General features: G+C 53.1%; 1 protein-coding gene across 1 annotated transcript in view; it reads left to right on the forward strand.

The window, feature by feature from the left end:
* Positions 1–14,897, forward strand: part of SORCS2 (sortilin related VPS10 domain containing receptor 2) — a 521,346-nt gene that overhangs the window by 239,858 nt on the left and 266,591 nt on the right. Inside the window, exon 3 of the mRNA XM_057547088.1 lies at positions 5,718–5,785. Coding sequence (XP_057403071.1) covers positions 5,718–5,785 — 68 coding nt within the window. The remainder of the gene's footprint in view (positions 1–5,717; positions 5,786–14,897) is intronic.

Below are 14,897 nucleotides of genomic sequence, written 5' to 3' on the forward strand. Positions count from 1 at the left end.
ATTAGCCCTGAGTTCTTGCTGCTCCCTCTTTTTTTTTTTTTTTTTTTTTGCAATGTGCTTATTGATTGACAGCAGAATTGAGCCTGAGTATTTGTTATTTTTCTCTGATTATTCTTGACCTCTTGGAAGGCCCACAAGTGTAAAGAGCCTTGAAAGTCTGTTCCTATTGGCTGTTAGGAAGGCTCAGGGCCCTAAGTTGGAGGTGATCTGGATGTTTCTCATTCTGAGATGGGCACATTTTGGGTGGCAGCGCTGAGCGCTCCTAATGGCAAACTCGGTGAAGATGAAGCTCGGTGAAACCCACGCCGGTGCCGGGGTTAGACCAGCTCACAGCTCAGCGCTCTGCCCCTCAAAGAGCCCGTGCCTCGAGCCATCACCGCCTTGCTGACTCTGACCCAGATGGGTACCGACTGAGGGGAAGAGGCTCCAGCAACTTTCCATCAGTGGTGATGGTCTTGCAAATCCAACCCCAGGATTCCGGAAATAACTGACCTGGAAACGTGCCAGTGGCCGCTCAGGGGGCGGGGCCTTAGCCCCTGCGTCTGTGTTCTGATTTCTGGTATAAGCTCCTGTGCATAGATATCACCCTCCCAGCAGCCTTATGAGGTCCTATGTGAATCAGCTCCATGTCACAGATGAGGAAACTGGGGCTCAGAGGGTTTAACTGACTGGTCAGGGTGGTCCAACTGCACTGCCCCCGCCTCGTTTTATTCTCATGCCTCTGAGAAGCGGTGCCAGGAGTGCCAGCGAGACCTGATGGAGAAAATATAAACAGCGCTGTGGACACTGTTTCCAGGTGGGACTGGCCTCCAGCAGCCCCGGGCACCGAGACTCCCCCACACCAGCCTGCTCTCAGAGCAAGAGATCCTTTCATGATACATCAAGGTCCTCGGCTGGTGGGCGGGGCTTCCTCCACCTACGGGGCTGTCACCATAAGCCCCTTTCAGGCGCTTTGAGACACAGGCCCGGCGCCCTGTTGCAAAGTGAATGTAACAGGCTCACTGGAGAGAAGAGAGAAGAGCACATTGAATGACTCACTATTGGGTTTGGAATTGAACTGTGGAGTGGGGGCCGGAGACAGGCTGGTGGAGATGGAGCTGGGGGTCTCTCCATGAGCTGATCGTGGACGCCAGGGTTTCCTTTCCTTCTTAGGGAGAGAGCCCTTGGCCACCCACAGTGAGGGAGCAGGCTGGCACGGGCCCTGGATTAACGTGAGGGGCGGTGGGTGCGTGGCTCGGCTCTGGACCGGGATCTCTGGGGACCAGCGTCTGTCCCCACTGAACCCCTTTCCCTCTCAACCTCACTCTCCCCACTTCTAGAGTGAGGCACTGGAGGAAACTGTCCCAGGTTCCCATGGGTTCTGGTGTTTAAGCTGGTGCCCATGTGGGCCTCCTTCCAGCCCCTGACCTTGACCTGCCTTCCTTGCTTCCATGACTGGGGATACAGGGCTCAGCAGGCTTGGTAGAACTGGGAGTCCAGTTGACACGCTCTCTCCAGGGCATGGGGAGGGCTGGAGGGGCACTGAACTTGGGAACATCAGAGGCGCGGGCAGCTGCCTGGGGACCAGCTACGTTGTTCACAGGGTCTCGTGCGTCGTGAAAACCTAGGGCCCCTGTTCAAGCTTTTTAAGAATTTCAAGACAGTGACAGCAGAGAATTAAACCAAGCGCAGGGCCTCCTGAGCGCAGGCCCGAACATCTGCACAGGTCGGTGCCTGCCCACCTGGCCTGGCTGCCCGGGACACTCTCGCTGGGTAAAGGGGTTGGGGGATCTCATGCCCACCTGGCTTCCTGAGCTTCCTGCCCTGAGGGTTGGGCTGGGCATTGCTGTGAGTGAGCCTAGGGCTCAAGAACCGGGCGTGCTCTGCACCCTCGGGTGGTGTTTGCTGGGGTCAGAAGGAGGGGTGGTCCAGGCAGACGGGCTCTGGAGGGAACCCAGACATCGGGGTAGTGGGGTTGGCTGTGGCTCGGCCTGAGGGACAGATTCTGGTTCCTCTCGTCATCAGCTTCTGTCCCGGGATATTCATTCCTTTACTCATTCATTCACTCACTCCACAAACCTTGGTGAACTTTTGCGCTGAGCTCAGCTCTGGGAATTTAGGGTGGATCGAAGGAGCACTAACCCTAACCTCTGCGTTCCCAGAGCTTCCGGCCCAGCGGCCTCAGGGACAGGCAGGTTTCGGGAAAGTCCAGAACGGTTGGCTCCTCTGGGGTCACGGCTTGGTCTCTCGGGGCGGAGGGCCGCTGGCTGGACCTTGGTGAGGTCGCAGCCAGGAAGCCAGGGGCGTCTGCGCGTCCCATGCCGGGAAGGCAGGCATCACGGGGAAGTCGGGGGATGGAAACAGAGCCAATGAAAGCCCTGGATTGGCCACAAGAGGCCCTGGTTCTGTGGTGTACAATGCCAGACGAGCCACTTGTCGGCTCTGTGACTCGGTTTCCTCATCAATAAAATGGGAACAATAGTAGCGACCCCTCCCTGGGGGGCCGAGTGAGGATCCGATGATAAACGTGCCGAACTGGCACAGAGTAAGCCCCCAGCGCCCCCATCATGAGCCTGCCCACCCCCAGGGCCCAGAGGACCGGAAGGCAGAAAGCAGGACACGGGCGTGATGCGGGATAGTGCGGTGATAGTGTTGCTGTAGCCTGTCCTCCCTCGGGATGCAGGGGCAGCTCACAATCCTTGTCTTCTCCTTGGATTTCCTACCGTCCTGGGACTCCAGTGGGCTGTGGGCTCAGGCGGCCCCTGGGGCGGGGAGGAGACCCTTGGCAACGGCCCGAACACGGAAGCCCCAACTCACATTCCGCATTTTTCTCCCGCCCAGATCAAAGCGCCCCAGAGCTGCAGTAACACACCAGCTGCTGGAAAAATAGCTCCTGGGATATTTCATTTCCAAACCCACTAGCTGAGGGCCCCAGAAGGCACGTCATACATTTTAGTTCTTTGAAACAACGTTGAATAGACGTTTATTCTGGAACATGGGTTTAGCCTGGCAGTGAAGTTCTGAAGTCCCATAGTTTCTGCATCCGGGAAGCAGACATCCCCCTCGTCTGCTTCCTGGATGAGTCATTTTTGGCGCAGTAGTTAAGCTTTCTCTGCTGTAGTTACTTCATCTGTCAAATGGGGATCATAACACGGTGGCCCCACAGGGTTCCCGGGGGTAGAGCTGACGTGGGTGAACCGCGTGCCCTGGTGCCCACACGTCGGTGACAAAGCTGGCATTGGCGAGTGTTAACAAGGTGTGTGGGGGTCACTTCCCAGGTGCTGCTGACAACTTCATCCCCATCCTCCCAGGGGATGCTGGGTATTATTTCCTCATTGTACATCCAGAAACCGAGGTGCCTGGAGCTTGAAGGTTCTGCCCCCAAAGCAGAGGGGTCCTTCCCGCTGCCAACTGCAGAGTCAGGGGTGCCGGCTGGGGCTGCCCTGTTCTCTCCACCCCCCAGGCTGACCAGCTGGGCAGCTCCTTGCGTCAGCCCCGAGCAGGCACGACCCGGGTCCTGGTCTCGGGACCTCAGACTCTCCTCTGGCTTAGTAGGTCAGGGTGGTGCTGGGAGAGCGAGTCCGTCCCCCTGCATGAAGAGGGATGGTGCCCTCTTGACAGAAGAGGGTGGCTTGTGAATGGATGTCCAGGGCATCGCCTCTGCCTGGCTTCATTGCCTTAATTATTGTCACTTAGAGAAATGCCACCTCTGTTTCTTCCAACCAGCGGCTTGAGTGCTCATAATACAGCAGGCGCTGTGCCCAGTGCTGGGCATAAAACAAGACACAGTCCCCTCCCTAAAGGGCTCATTACCCAGTGTTGGTAACAGACTCTGTGAGCTGTGCTGGGGGAGCAGGAAACGCAGGGTCTGAAGGATTTTGGAGGGGACATTGAATCCAGGGGAGGGGTCTGGGGGACTTCCTGGAGGCGGTGTCAATTAGCCTGAGATCTGAAAGCTGAGTAGCATTTAACCAAGGCATTAGAGGTGGTGAGGGGAAGAGGGTCCCAAGATGAGAAACAGCTTGTACAAAGGCCAGGAATGGCTGGAGCTTAGGGTGAAGGGGGTGGGCATGAGTGGGGAATGTCACCCAGAAGGGAGTGGGAGGGGGAACCCCTTGGTGATTGTACACAGCGGCAGAACTAGTCCACACGGGCAGAAGTTACCGGGAGACTGGGCTCAGCCCGCACAGGGGCCCGGGCACCACGGTAGGGGCTCGGGCACCACGGTAGGAGCTGAGCCCCCTGCCCCTCCAGGTGTGCGAGCAGAGCCCAGATGGCAGGTGCTCGAGAAGGACGTGGGGGTGAGGATTTCACCCTGGATGGGGCCGGATTAAACAGACTTTGAGGTCCCTTCCAGCTGTCACACTCCCGCTTCTTGAAATCCCCTCTGGGAACAGCAAGAGTATAAAATATAAATCAATAGGTTAAAAATATGCTTGTCTCCTGCGCCCAGGGCCTGTCATTCTGCTGCCTTCCCCCAATCTTCAGAGGATTCCGCTTGACTAGGGCAGCCTGAGAGCCCGGCAGGAGAAAATAGCTTTGTTCCCGAGCAAGGCAGGCTGATCGCGCCTCCAGTGACAAGACCTCTGGTTTTTTTTTTTTTTTTTAATCATCGCTGCCTCTAAAATGCACACTGTCCTGTTTCACTTGACATCCCTTCCTTGTATCTTCCCTGCTTTAATCACCAGGGAAAGAAAGACCAGCCAAACTGCTGCAGCAGCTACGCCCCCAAAGACGGAGAGCAGAGAAAGTCCTGCTCGTGAGAAGGAACCAAACTTGGGGATGGCCAGTGTGGTGACCCTAAATTAACCAGGCCAACGGCTCCGCTGGGACCCAGGGGCTGTTCCCACTTTACCTCCCGGGGTTCCCATGGCAACGGGAATGTTAGGAGCAGCTAATAGGGTCTGGCAGTGAGTGAAATGAAATTTGATGTACAGGAAAATGCAGTGGCTCGTGAAGTAATTGGGGAGGGGGCTCTTTTCCTGCCTGGCAGGTGAATGAAGCCTCGTTTCCTTGTGATTGTCACATTTTTGAGGGGAGAGTTTTTGGGTGCTCTTACACACATTTATTTTCATTTTTATAAACAGTTGCATTTGCTGCACAGGCATGAAATGAAGATGTCTTGTTAAGTAGGGCCCAGTGTGTGCGGTGAATAGTTTAGCACCAATAAATAGTGTGTGTGCCGTTGATGATTTATGGGCCCCTCCAGCTGTCCCAGCTCTCCTCGCCCACCTTCCCAGCCCGCTGTCGCTGGCTCTGTCATCAGCTGCCACCCCGGGGAACGTAATGACACCAAGTGCTTCCAGGGATGCCCTTGTCTTATCTTGCATGCTGGCCAGCTGCTGGTCATTCTCGAAGGCGCTGGTGGGGACTAAGCCCCTCTTTGGAAGCCTTGCCCCATGCGTTCTGTGCCCACCAGGACCACCACCTCAGCATCCCTTGGACCACAGTTTGAGATAGTCCAGGCCCGAGCTGGAGTGATTCCTGCCAAGTGGCAGCTACTGGGTGGACCTCACAGAACTGGGATGTTCCCAAAATCATTCTGAGGAGCAGAAACCAGCGCCGGGTCTGCTCTGGGGCAAGGTGGCCGGGACTCTGGGGTCAACTAGAGAGGCCCGGGCAGCTGACACTGGAGAGACCCCAAATCCTGGGTGGGGGAAGTGTCATTTTATATTATATCCCCCGTTCAGAACCTTGAAATCCACTGATTTCTGCCTTTGTCTTTGTTGCCGCCACAGGTGATCTTGATCCTGACGAAGTATTACCATGCAGACATGGGGAAGGTTCTGGAAAGTTCTCTGTGGCGGTAAGTCAGCCCGAGGGTGGGCCTTTTCTCCTCCCATACCTGCGCGTCTCCAAGGCCGGGGTCTGAGATCCCAAGGCCCGGCTGGAGCAGCCCCCATTTGCTGGCAGCCTCTCGACTTTTCTTTGGCTAGAAAACGCATACAGAAGTTGAAAGCTAATAAAGAGTTTCGTCAGTGACACAGACAGGGCTGGAGAACAGACAACCGTTCAGAAAGCTTCTTTGCTTTCTTTCCTTTCTGTGTGTGTTCTTCTCCCCTCGCTTTTTTTCCTCCCCCGGGGAAGGGGGTTTGCATTGTGAATTCAGGTCAGTGCGCAATTTCCTCTGCTTGTACTCTGAGCTTCCGACACAGCTCCTGGAGTCCCCCAAACACGCCGATTATCCTCACGGTCCGGGTGTCTTTTTTTCTTCCTGGCTCAGCCCGAGAGCTTGGTAAATAAATAACGCCCCCGGCCAACGACGGGTACTATCTCTTTATATGTGAAATGTGAATTCAGCCCCAGAACTAGGCAGCCTCTTTGATGTTTTAAATGAGGTGGGAGAGAAGGAGGCCTTGAGAAGTCATTCTGGTTAATGATCATCTTTGTATTTACGTCTGCTCACCCAGGAAGGGGAAGGAAGTTTCCCAGCATCTTGGGCTGTGGTTTCAAAGCTTCTCTCAGGCAAGGATGCTGGGTCCTCCGGGCCCCGTGCGCCATTCCCATGTTCTCTGGGTGTTGGACCGTTTTGCTTTCCAAGATGTGTTTCTTGAGTAATAATTAATTGGTTTTTTTATTTGAAATCCATTAAAAACACCGAAACCTGCTGATCAGGACTTCTGATTTATGTGCAACCACCTTGAGTTGATTTATTTTTGACTTTTGGTTTTGCTTTTAGTGAAGGCGCTCCATGATTCATTGTTGGTTCTTACTGAGGGAATTCCGTAATGCTTTGGCAAGTTGCCGAGATGACCCTTGAGTTGGGTCCTTTCTTTGCTAGATGAGGAGCAGTGTCGCCTTGGACCAGCCGGCTTGGTCGCCCTGGTGCTGATGTGGGGTTCGGGGAGCCGGGTGTTTTCCTTCCCTTTGCCAACAGAAGCACCTTTCCTAGCCTGCCCCTCTCAGCCGTGGATTTGCCTCCCAAACTCACCAGCCTGCTTTCCAATTCCATCGCCGGCCTCAGGACAAGCAGTCTGCGACAGATGTTTTCCTGCTGAGACCCCCAACTTCTTTATGTGTTGGTACGTTCTAATCTCGTGCCTTGAAGCAACACGTCCACCAAGGAGGTTGCTTTCACAAATGCCCCTCCAGGGTCCGATAAGGCCATTCGTTGTTTGGGATGAGAGCGGGAAGTGGTGAGAGCATTTAAGTTCCAGTGACGTCTCATCGGCTGCCCTTTGAAGATTCACATTTGAGGACTGGTTTCAGGGCCAGTCTCCTCGGGAAGGGCCGGCCCCTGGAGGGCTCCCTCCTGCCAGGTGGATGGTCCAAGGACAGGTCCCCTTGGCTGCAAAGTGGAGAGAGGCACTTGTCTTCTCTTCCTCCAAGCGGAATTCCTCGACTAATGAACGCATTCCCCAACTCCTGCCTGTCAGCCCAGACCTTCATGAACGTTCGCTAATCCACCCGGAGTGTGGGTACCAGCTTCCCTCTGCTCTCGCAGCATCTCAGCACCGCTGGGGACGGAGAGAGTGAGGTTATCGGAAATGTTGCTTCGGGTAGTCAGCGGGCCTTCCTGGTGTAATGTGTGCTGATTCAGACAGAGTTGCTGGGTGTGGTTAAAATTTGCTAGGAGTCCTCGTCCGGGTAGCGTGGCGGGTGGAACAGACCTTGGCCAGCCCCACAGCATGGGGACCAGGCCTCCAGACTCAGAAATCTTCAGAAGCAGGTAGGGAAACCAGGATGTTACCGACCAGGGTTCTTGGCCTCCTTAATCAATAGAAATTGATCAGAGGCCAGACAAGAAATTCAGGCAAGGCTTTACTGGGGCCCCTGCTGCAGCAGGGGGGAGTGAAAACAAACAACAGGTTCCCTTGCTCGTTCCCTGAGGGGGGCGAGCTGGTTCCTTATATGGGGTGAGGGGAGGGGCAGGTCCCGGGGAAGGGGCAGCTTAAGTGGTTTGACCACCCCTTCGGTGGGGTTGAGTGCAGGGGGGCAGGGGGGCATGCTCAGGACCCTGCTTTTGCTGCCGGCTCTTCAGAAGTGGCAGTTGGGTTTTTGGTCTTTTTGTCTTTTGGTCTTTTTGCACATGCACGCAGTTATTTTTAGATCCTTGTAGTTTCTTTGTATTTTGTTGCTGGAGGAGATGTTTGTCCAGGTGCAAGCGCTGGAGCAAAGGGTCCCGGGCCCCAGCCTGTCTCAATGAGGCCAAACCACCCACCTCAGAGCTGCTCCACAGGGGCCTCTTTTTCTTCCCGAGAGCCTCAGTCTCCTTGTCTGTAAAATGGGGATAAAATATCCCTGGATGGGAGGTTGTGCAGCTGAAGGAGATTACCTGTGAATCGTCCCCAGGACAGCACACCGTCTAAAGTTAGTTTTTCTCCAAAGCAAATCAACAGATTTTAAGTTTCCACATTCCTTTCTCATTCCTGTCTCTAGACTCAGACATTTTCTCTCCTTTATTAAAAATACATGCAGAAGCATCAGTCATTTCAAGAAAGTTCACCGACATCCCCACGCGTCGGGCCCAATTACTTTCTTTGTTTATCTCATCCCTCTTATGCTGAGATAGTTGTACAGGGAAACGTAGAATAAAGTTGTGAATCTTCTTTCTGTCACACATACAAGATGTTTCCCGTTTTTCCATGTTGTACCACGGGCTGCGGCACGATTTTTTATGGCCCCGCACTCGCCCCTTGAATTGATTCATTCTAGTACTTAGCCCTGCTGCTGCTGTAAGAAGTTTCGGCATGGTGCTTTCCTTTCCATTTTGTTCCCTGGGAAGCATCTTAGGGAGTTCTATTTTGGAGCCAGACGGTCTGAGCAGATTTATGGCTGGCATGCTGAAGGACCAAATTCTTTTTCAGGAGGAAAGCAACTCTCCACCTGGGGCAGTGCCCTGCCTCCTGGCCAGCTTCAGGCTGACAGCTTTTCTAAAACTTGCTAACCTACCGGCGCAAAGGGACTGCAGTGCCATTTTCATTTGCATGCCTGTGAGTCCTAGCAAGGGTGGGCAGTTTCTGTGTTTAATCACATTTTCTCTAGTGAGCATCGTCTACTCATGTCCTCTCTATTTTGAGACTTGTGCGAGTTTGTTTGGAAGGGGCAAGATTGGCATCGGTCATTTTTGGGGATGCCACCCGCCCTCTGTCTGCCATTTAGGGTGCACGTGGAGGGAGGTTAAGGGTACCAGTGCCTGGCAACACGTATTCAATGGGGTTATTAAAAACACACTTATTGAACGTGCACCCAGCCTCCCAAGAATTCTCCTGTGTAATTGCAATAAATACACTTTTAATGACAGGTGTGGTATTTACATTCTGGAAATGGCTCTCCGAAATCTAAGCTGAATGCATTTTTAATTGTCCTGCATTTCATGGGCCACTTGTCAGGAGTGTCTCTCCCTGGCTGGCTTCTATGGTCTAGCACTCTGCCCCTTCCTTCTGCGTGGGTGCTGTTCTCTGTTCAGCCTCCGGGCCCCTTTGCATCAGTGCAAGCGTGGGTGGGAGGGAGGGAGCCCCGCCCCACTGAGAAAGCTGCTGGTTGGCATCAGGGGGTGGACGAGAACAGAGCTGGTCCGCCTCCCCTCCTGGAGCCTCCTGAGGCGAATGGTAACTAGAGGAGCTGGCTGACCCTGCCCTGGCCTGCATGTCCAGTCTGTGCAAATGTCCTGGGGCTGCTGGGACAAATGACTGAACACTGGGGGCTTACAGCAAGAAGAATTTGTTCTCTCACAGTCCTACAGGCTAGAAGTCCGAAATCGAGATGCGGGCAGGGCCGGGCTCCCGCTGGAGGCTCTGGAGGAGGAACCTTGCTGCCTCTTCCAGCTCCTGGTGGCGCTCCTAGAGGCCGAATCTCTCCCATCTCTGCCTCCATCTTCACCTGGCCTCCCCCCTGCACCGCGTGTGTCTCTCCTCCTCTCTACTCTGTGCCCTTATAAGGGCACTTATCTTTGGATTTATGACACACCCAGGTAATCCAGGGTGATCTCATCTCCAGATCTCTAACTTAATTACATCTGCAAAGGCCTCTTTTCCAAATAAGGTCGCACACAGTCTCCGGGGGTTAGGATGAGGACAGACCTTTCTGGCGCTACCATTCAGCCCAGTACACAGTCCATCGCCAAGCTGTGGCATCACACCTGGATCTGTTTGCCTCGATGGCCCCTGCACCTGTCCCTGTCCTCTGTCCCCGCAGCCACGCTCCCCTCTGCATCCTCAGGGGATCCCAGCCCACCTCACTGCCTCCACCGCCCAGCCCCTGTCCTTGCAAGGCCTTAGGGACCTGACATGCACACATGCACACACGCCCACGTCTTGTCCTGCTTACTTGCCCTGGTAGCCCCTGTGGCCAACACCCGTGCATCGCCGCCACTCCCCATCCAAGTCCGGGCAGGGGGATTTCGGTGGGCAGAGCCAGAAGCTGCAGTGACAAGTATAGAAGAACAAGGATGCTCATGGAGCATCTAAAGGCCTCACGTGCAGTTTGTATCTCCTCCATGATAGAACTGTAACGATTTTAAGATCAGGATAAATGGTCTGAGAAATATGAAAATTAGGACGAAATGATCTGTACGCGTCCCCCTATGTTCCTGCACCCCGTCTTGCAGGAGGACGTCAGAGGTTCTTCCCGTGGTTCAGGGCTCTCTGCTAGGTGCCGAGGGAGTTCAGGCAGAGTGGGTGACAGACAGGAACTGAGGGGGCTCCGGGAGGCTGGCCTTTCAGTGTGAAAAGGGGACCCACTGTTTTTCCATGATTGCCCCTTCCCTCCTGCGAGAAGCCTTCTTAGACATCTTCCTCCCAATTCCTCCTCTGCCCATCACTGTATTTCTGTTTAAGTTCTATGTGGGATATGTGCTTTATACATGAATGGTAAGAATCTTCACACCCCTCAAGAACCAATTTGTGTCCCCTTGGGGGCGATATTGCCCCCAGTTGAAAAATCCATCTCCCAAAGAAGGGCTTCTCCCACTTTCAGGGGCGTGTGAATCACCTGGGGTCTGGCTGAAATTCAGACTCTGATTCCCAGGTCTGGGCGGGGCCTGACGCTCCACATTTTTAACAAGTTTCAGGTGACACTGAGCTTGCTGGGCTACTAGGCAAACTCTGAGCAGTGCTGGGCAATGCTCACGGCTCGCATTACTTGGTCTGGGCGACCGCAGAGCCGACTTTCAAGAGCCCAGATTGCTGCTGGCCAACCCGGGCTGGGGTCCTGAAAGGCCCATTTTGTGTCTCCGAAGCTGGATCCCAAATGGCCAGTGAGACTCGGCTGCCTCACAAATGCTCCTAACAAGGTAAACGCAAGCCCTGGAGAGCTGAGCAATGGCCAGTGGGTAGACAGTGGGCCCTTAGCGGGAGGTACGTAAAAGTCACTTAAAAAGCTCTTAAAAACTACCGCCGCTCAGGCCCTGCCTTGGAAGATGTGGACTCAGTGTGGGGATGTCTCAGAACTGCCCCAGGGGAGAACAGCCCCAGGAAGGGCTGGTCCAGAGCAGTGCACCTCAGACTTCCCTGGTCTGCATTTCGAACGGGCTCCTGGATGTGCCCAGGCTGCTGGTCCAGGGACTACACTTTGAGTAGCCAGGGGCTGGGCTGGCTAGCAGTGAGGCTTAGCATCCTGCCGGCGTCCCAGGGCACTTGGACTGGCATCCACGTCACATCCCCCGCAGAGACGCTGAGCCCCTGACTCCTATCCCATCCCCCACCCCAGCTCCTCCACTCCCCCCACCCCCATTATTCCTCGGTCTCCAGCCACCCGCCCTGCTGAAACTTGACCGTGCAAGGTCCCGTCCCTCTGCAGCAGCTGGCACAGTGTACACTTGGCGCTGACGCTCAGGTACTGGCTCCTTGTGGTACATTCAATCTCAGCATAAACCTCGTTTCCTCAAAAAAGCCACCCCACTACTCAGCGTAAAGCAGTCCCCAGGCGTTCCTTATCTCATCGCTCCTTGAGTGTAGGGGTTCCTGTGTATAGTTTGTCTCCCCGTGCCCCCCACTCCCTCCTCCACCTGCCTGGCAGAACATACACTGATTGAGGATGGAGACCTGTGGGGTCCACCTTGATGATCTCCCGATGCCCAGAACCTAGATCAGGTCTGGCACGGAAGGTGATGTTGGGCGTTGGGTGGATGGATGGATGGAGGCATATACAGATGGGTGGATGGGTGGACAGATGAAGGGATAGATGTACCGATAAGCATACGACTGAGAGGATGGAGGGACGGATGGACAGATGACAGATGGATGAATGGATGGAAGTATGGAGATGCGGTCCTTGGGAAACATCGCCGGGACCTACAAGACCCTTCGCATCTATGAAGCCATCCCTGCAGGTGGTGTAGGAGCCAGAAGCACAGAGTGGGCCCCAGTACCGTCAGACAGAACAAGAGGGGCTGGGAGCATTCTGAGCCAGAGGGAAAGTGGACCTCGGCCCACTTTCCCTCTGCTGTGATGCAGCCCCTGGTCCATGGCCCCGTTCACACTGTGCCTGGACGGTGTGAAGGCCATGCCAGCCCTGCCCTTCTACCCGCACCTGTGACCTTGGGCAGGACCTTCAGCTGGGGGCAACCTCGGGAATACCCATGGGGCGGGTCTCAGGTTTTCTCTGAGTGACTTGGTGGAACTCCCACCCTTTTGTTGGGGTGTGGGGAGGGCGATCCTCTCCCGCCGTCCTCACTTTAATCATGAAATCTTTAACACGCACAGAAAGCGCGGAATGTGGCGTGCCAGCTTCCCTGGGTACCCACGTGCCAGGGACAACTACGTGCTCACCCAATAATCCAAGCTTTTCTCCCTTCCCTGGTCTCCCTTGTGGTTATTTTGGGGTCATATGATTTGTTTGAGCCAGTGCATGGTGAGCAGGAATAATATGGGTTAAGTCACTGGAATTTAGGGCTTCAGCTGTTACCGCAGCAGGGACTAGTCTAGCCCAATACCAGTTCCCTAGCTGTGATAGATGTCAGTTTTTTTTTCTTTCTGGGATCTCCAGCTCCTAAAGAAACACACTGCTCCAGATTCTGTTCCAGCCCAGCTCTCTCCTCCCTCCTTCCACCTCCCCCATGCCCCACCCTCCCCATCCCAGAAGTAACCCTGCCTGGATCATCCCCACGGGGGCATCATGTGTTAAGTACACAAGTACGAGTCTATCCACAATCAATATGTTCTACGGTTTACTGTGTTTTAAAAATTAATGTAAATGGCATCGTGCTGCCTTTAGAAGTGTGATTGATACTCCCGCTGAGTAATTGGTAATTGATCCCTGTAGGCCATGTAAGCTGGTTGAGCTAAGCCTTCCCCTGCTGTGGGAACGCGAGAATTTCTATCTCCCGGATTTAGCTGTTCCCATCAGGGCTGCAGAGACTCTCTGCCCACGTCTCCACCTTCCTTTTTCTCTTCCTTTGTCATTCTGTTTGCAGAGTGATTCTAGCCCCACGTCTCTGGAATCATCAGACTTTATATGCCTTCATTCAAGTGGATGTGAGAGCGTAGTTCAATATTATTTTATTTTGCAATTGCATGATTTTTCATGGAATTGAACATACTGTCCTTTGTTTATTGACTATTCAAGTCTCCTCCTCTGGGACTTACCTGTTCATATCTCGTGCCCATCTATTGCTTAATTTTTTCTTCAACCCTGCCTCTCCACTGTGAATAACACAAGTCCTCTCCAGGACGCTTAATTTTAAGATGGGTGTCCTCCAACTGTGTCCTGAGCTCCTACTATGTGCCATTCATTCTTTCCCAACACCTTCTAAGAATGTTTCCTCCTAAGAATGTTCTTCTATGTCATATTTTTTAATATGCGATTCTTAGAAGTGCGATTCTTAGAAGAGTATTTCTGTAGGTTGGTGTGTTAGTCAGCCGCAGCGACAATGATGCTGTGTAACAAGTCACCCCAAACCTGGTGGCAAACACCAGGAACTTCTCTCCCCCTGGGGCAACTGTGGTTTGGTTGCCTTAGGCTGGGGTGGCCGGGCAGCTCCACCTGAGCTGCAGGTTGGTGGGCTTGGCTCTGCTACATCTGCATTTGTGCTGGGAGCCCAGCTGACTGGCCAAAGGCCATCAGGACCTGTTCTTCCCATGCACAACATGGGAGCAAGAGAGTCAAGCCCTCCCCACCCCCCAAGAACATATAAGGCTTCTGTTCACTCACATTTGCTAAATTCCATTGGCCAGTGCAAGTCACAGGTCAAACCCAACACCAGTGGGGGAGGGGAGGGTAGTGAAGTGAATGTTTGCTGAATGACAGTCAAAAGTATCACAGGTGGTCATAGGTGTTTCCAGAAAATACATGTTTTGTGGTCATATAAGTCAGGTAAACTTATTTAGGTGGAAGAAAACCAATCAGGGTCCTTTGCAGTAAGATGTACTGGAATCTCTAACACACCAGTGGGCGTCGTACATCTCCAGGAGAAGGTCGTGTGGCATTTCTCTGTCCCAACTGATTCCATGAGCTTTCATTTTTAAAAAATTTTTATTTTATTTTAAATTTTAATTTAATTTTTGTTTGCATCAATTACTTGTTTAAATTTTGTTTTATTTATACACTTTAATTTTTAAGTATTATTTTATTTTTGTTCTGCTGAGCATTTCCTGGGGTTGGTTTTCCACAGAACAAGCTTCGGGAGGCTCTGCTGTATAGACTTTATATTCCAGATGAGCTGGCCTTTGAGATTTCCAGACCACTTCTGTTTACCTGTAATGTTACTGTGTTTTGATACCATTTCGTTTCAAACCAGATTTGGTTCTACGGTCCTAGGGTATCTCCCTCTCTCTCCATTTTTTTAACATAGAGAATTTTAGGGTTATGTGTTGAGGGTGTAGAGTCTAGGGAATTTGAGCCATCAAACCACAACTAGACGATGACCTCTTTTTTTTTTTTTTTTAAAGATTCCTTTTTTTTTGATGTGGACCATGTTTAAAGTCTTTATTGAATTTGTTCGAACATTGCTTCTGTTTTATGTTTCGGTTTTTTGGCCG

This window comes from Balaenoptera acutorostrata, chromosome 5 (assembly GCF_949987535.1).
Source record: "Balaenoptera acutorostrata chromosome 5, mBalAcu1.1, whole genome shotgun sequence".
In the NCBI taxonomy this organism is placed as follows: Eukaryota; Metazoa; Chordata; class Mammalia; order Artiodactyla; family Balaenopteridae; genus Balaenoptera; species Balaenoptera acutorostrata.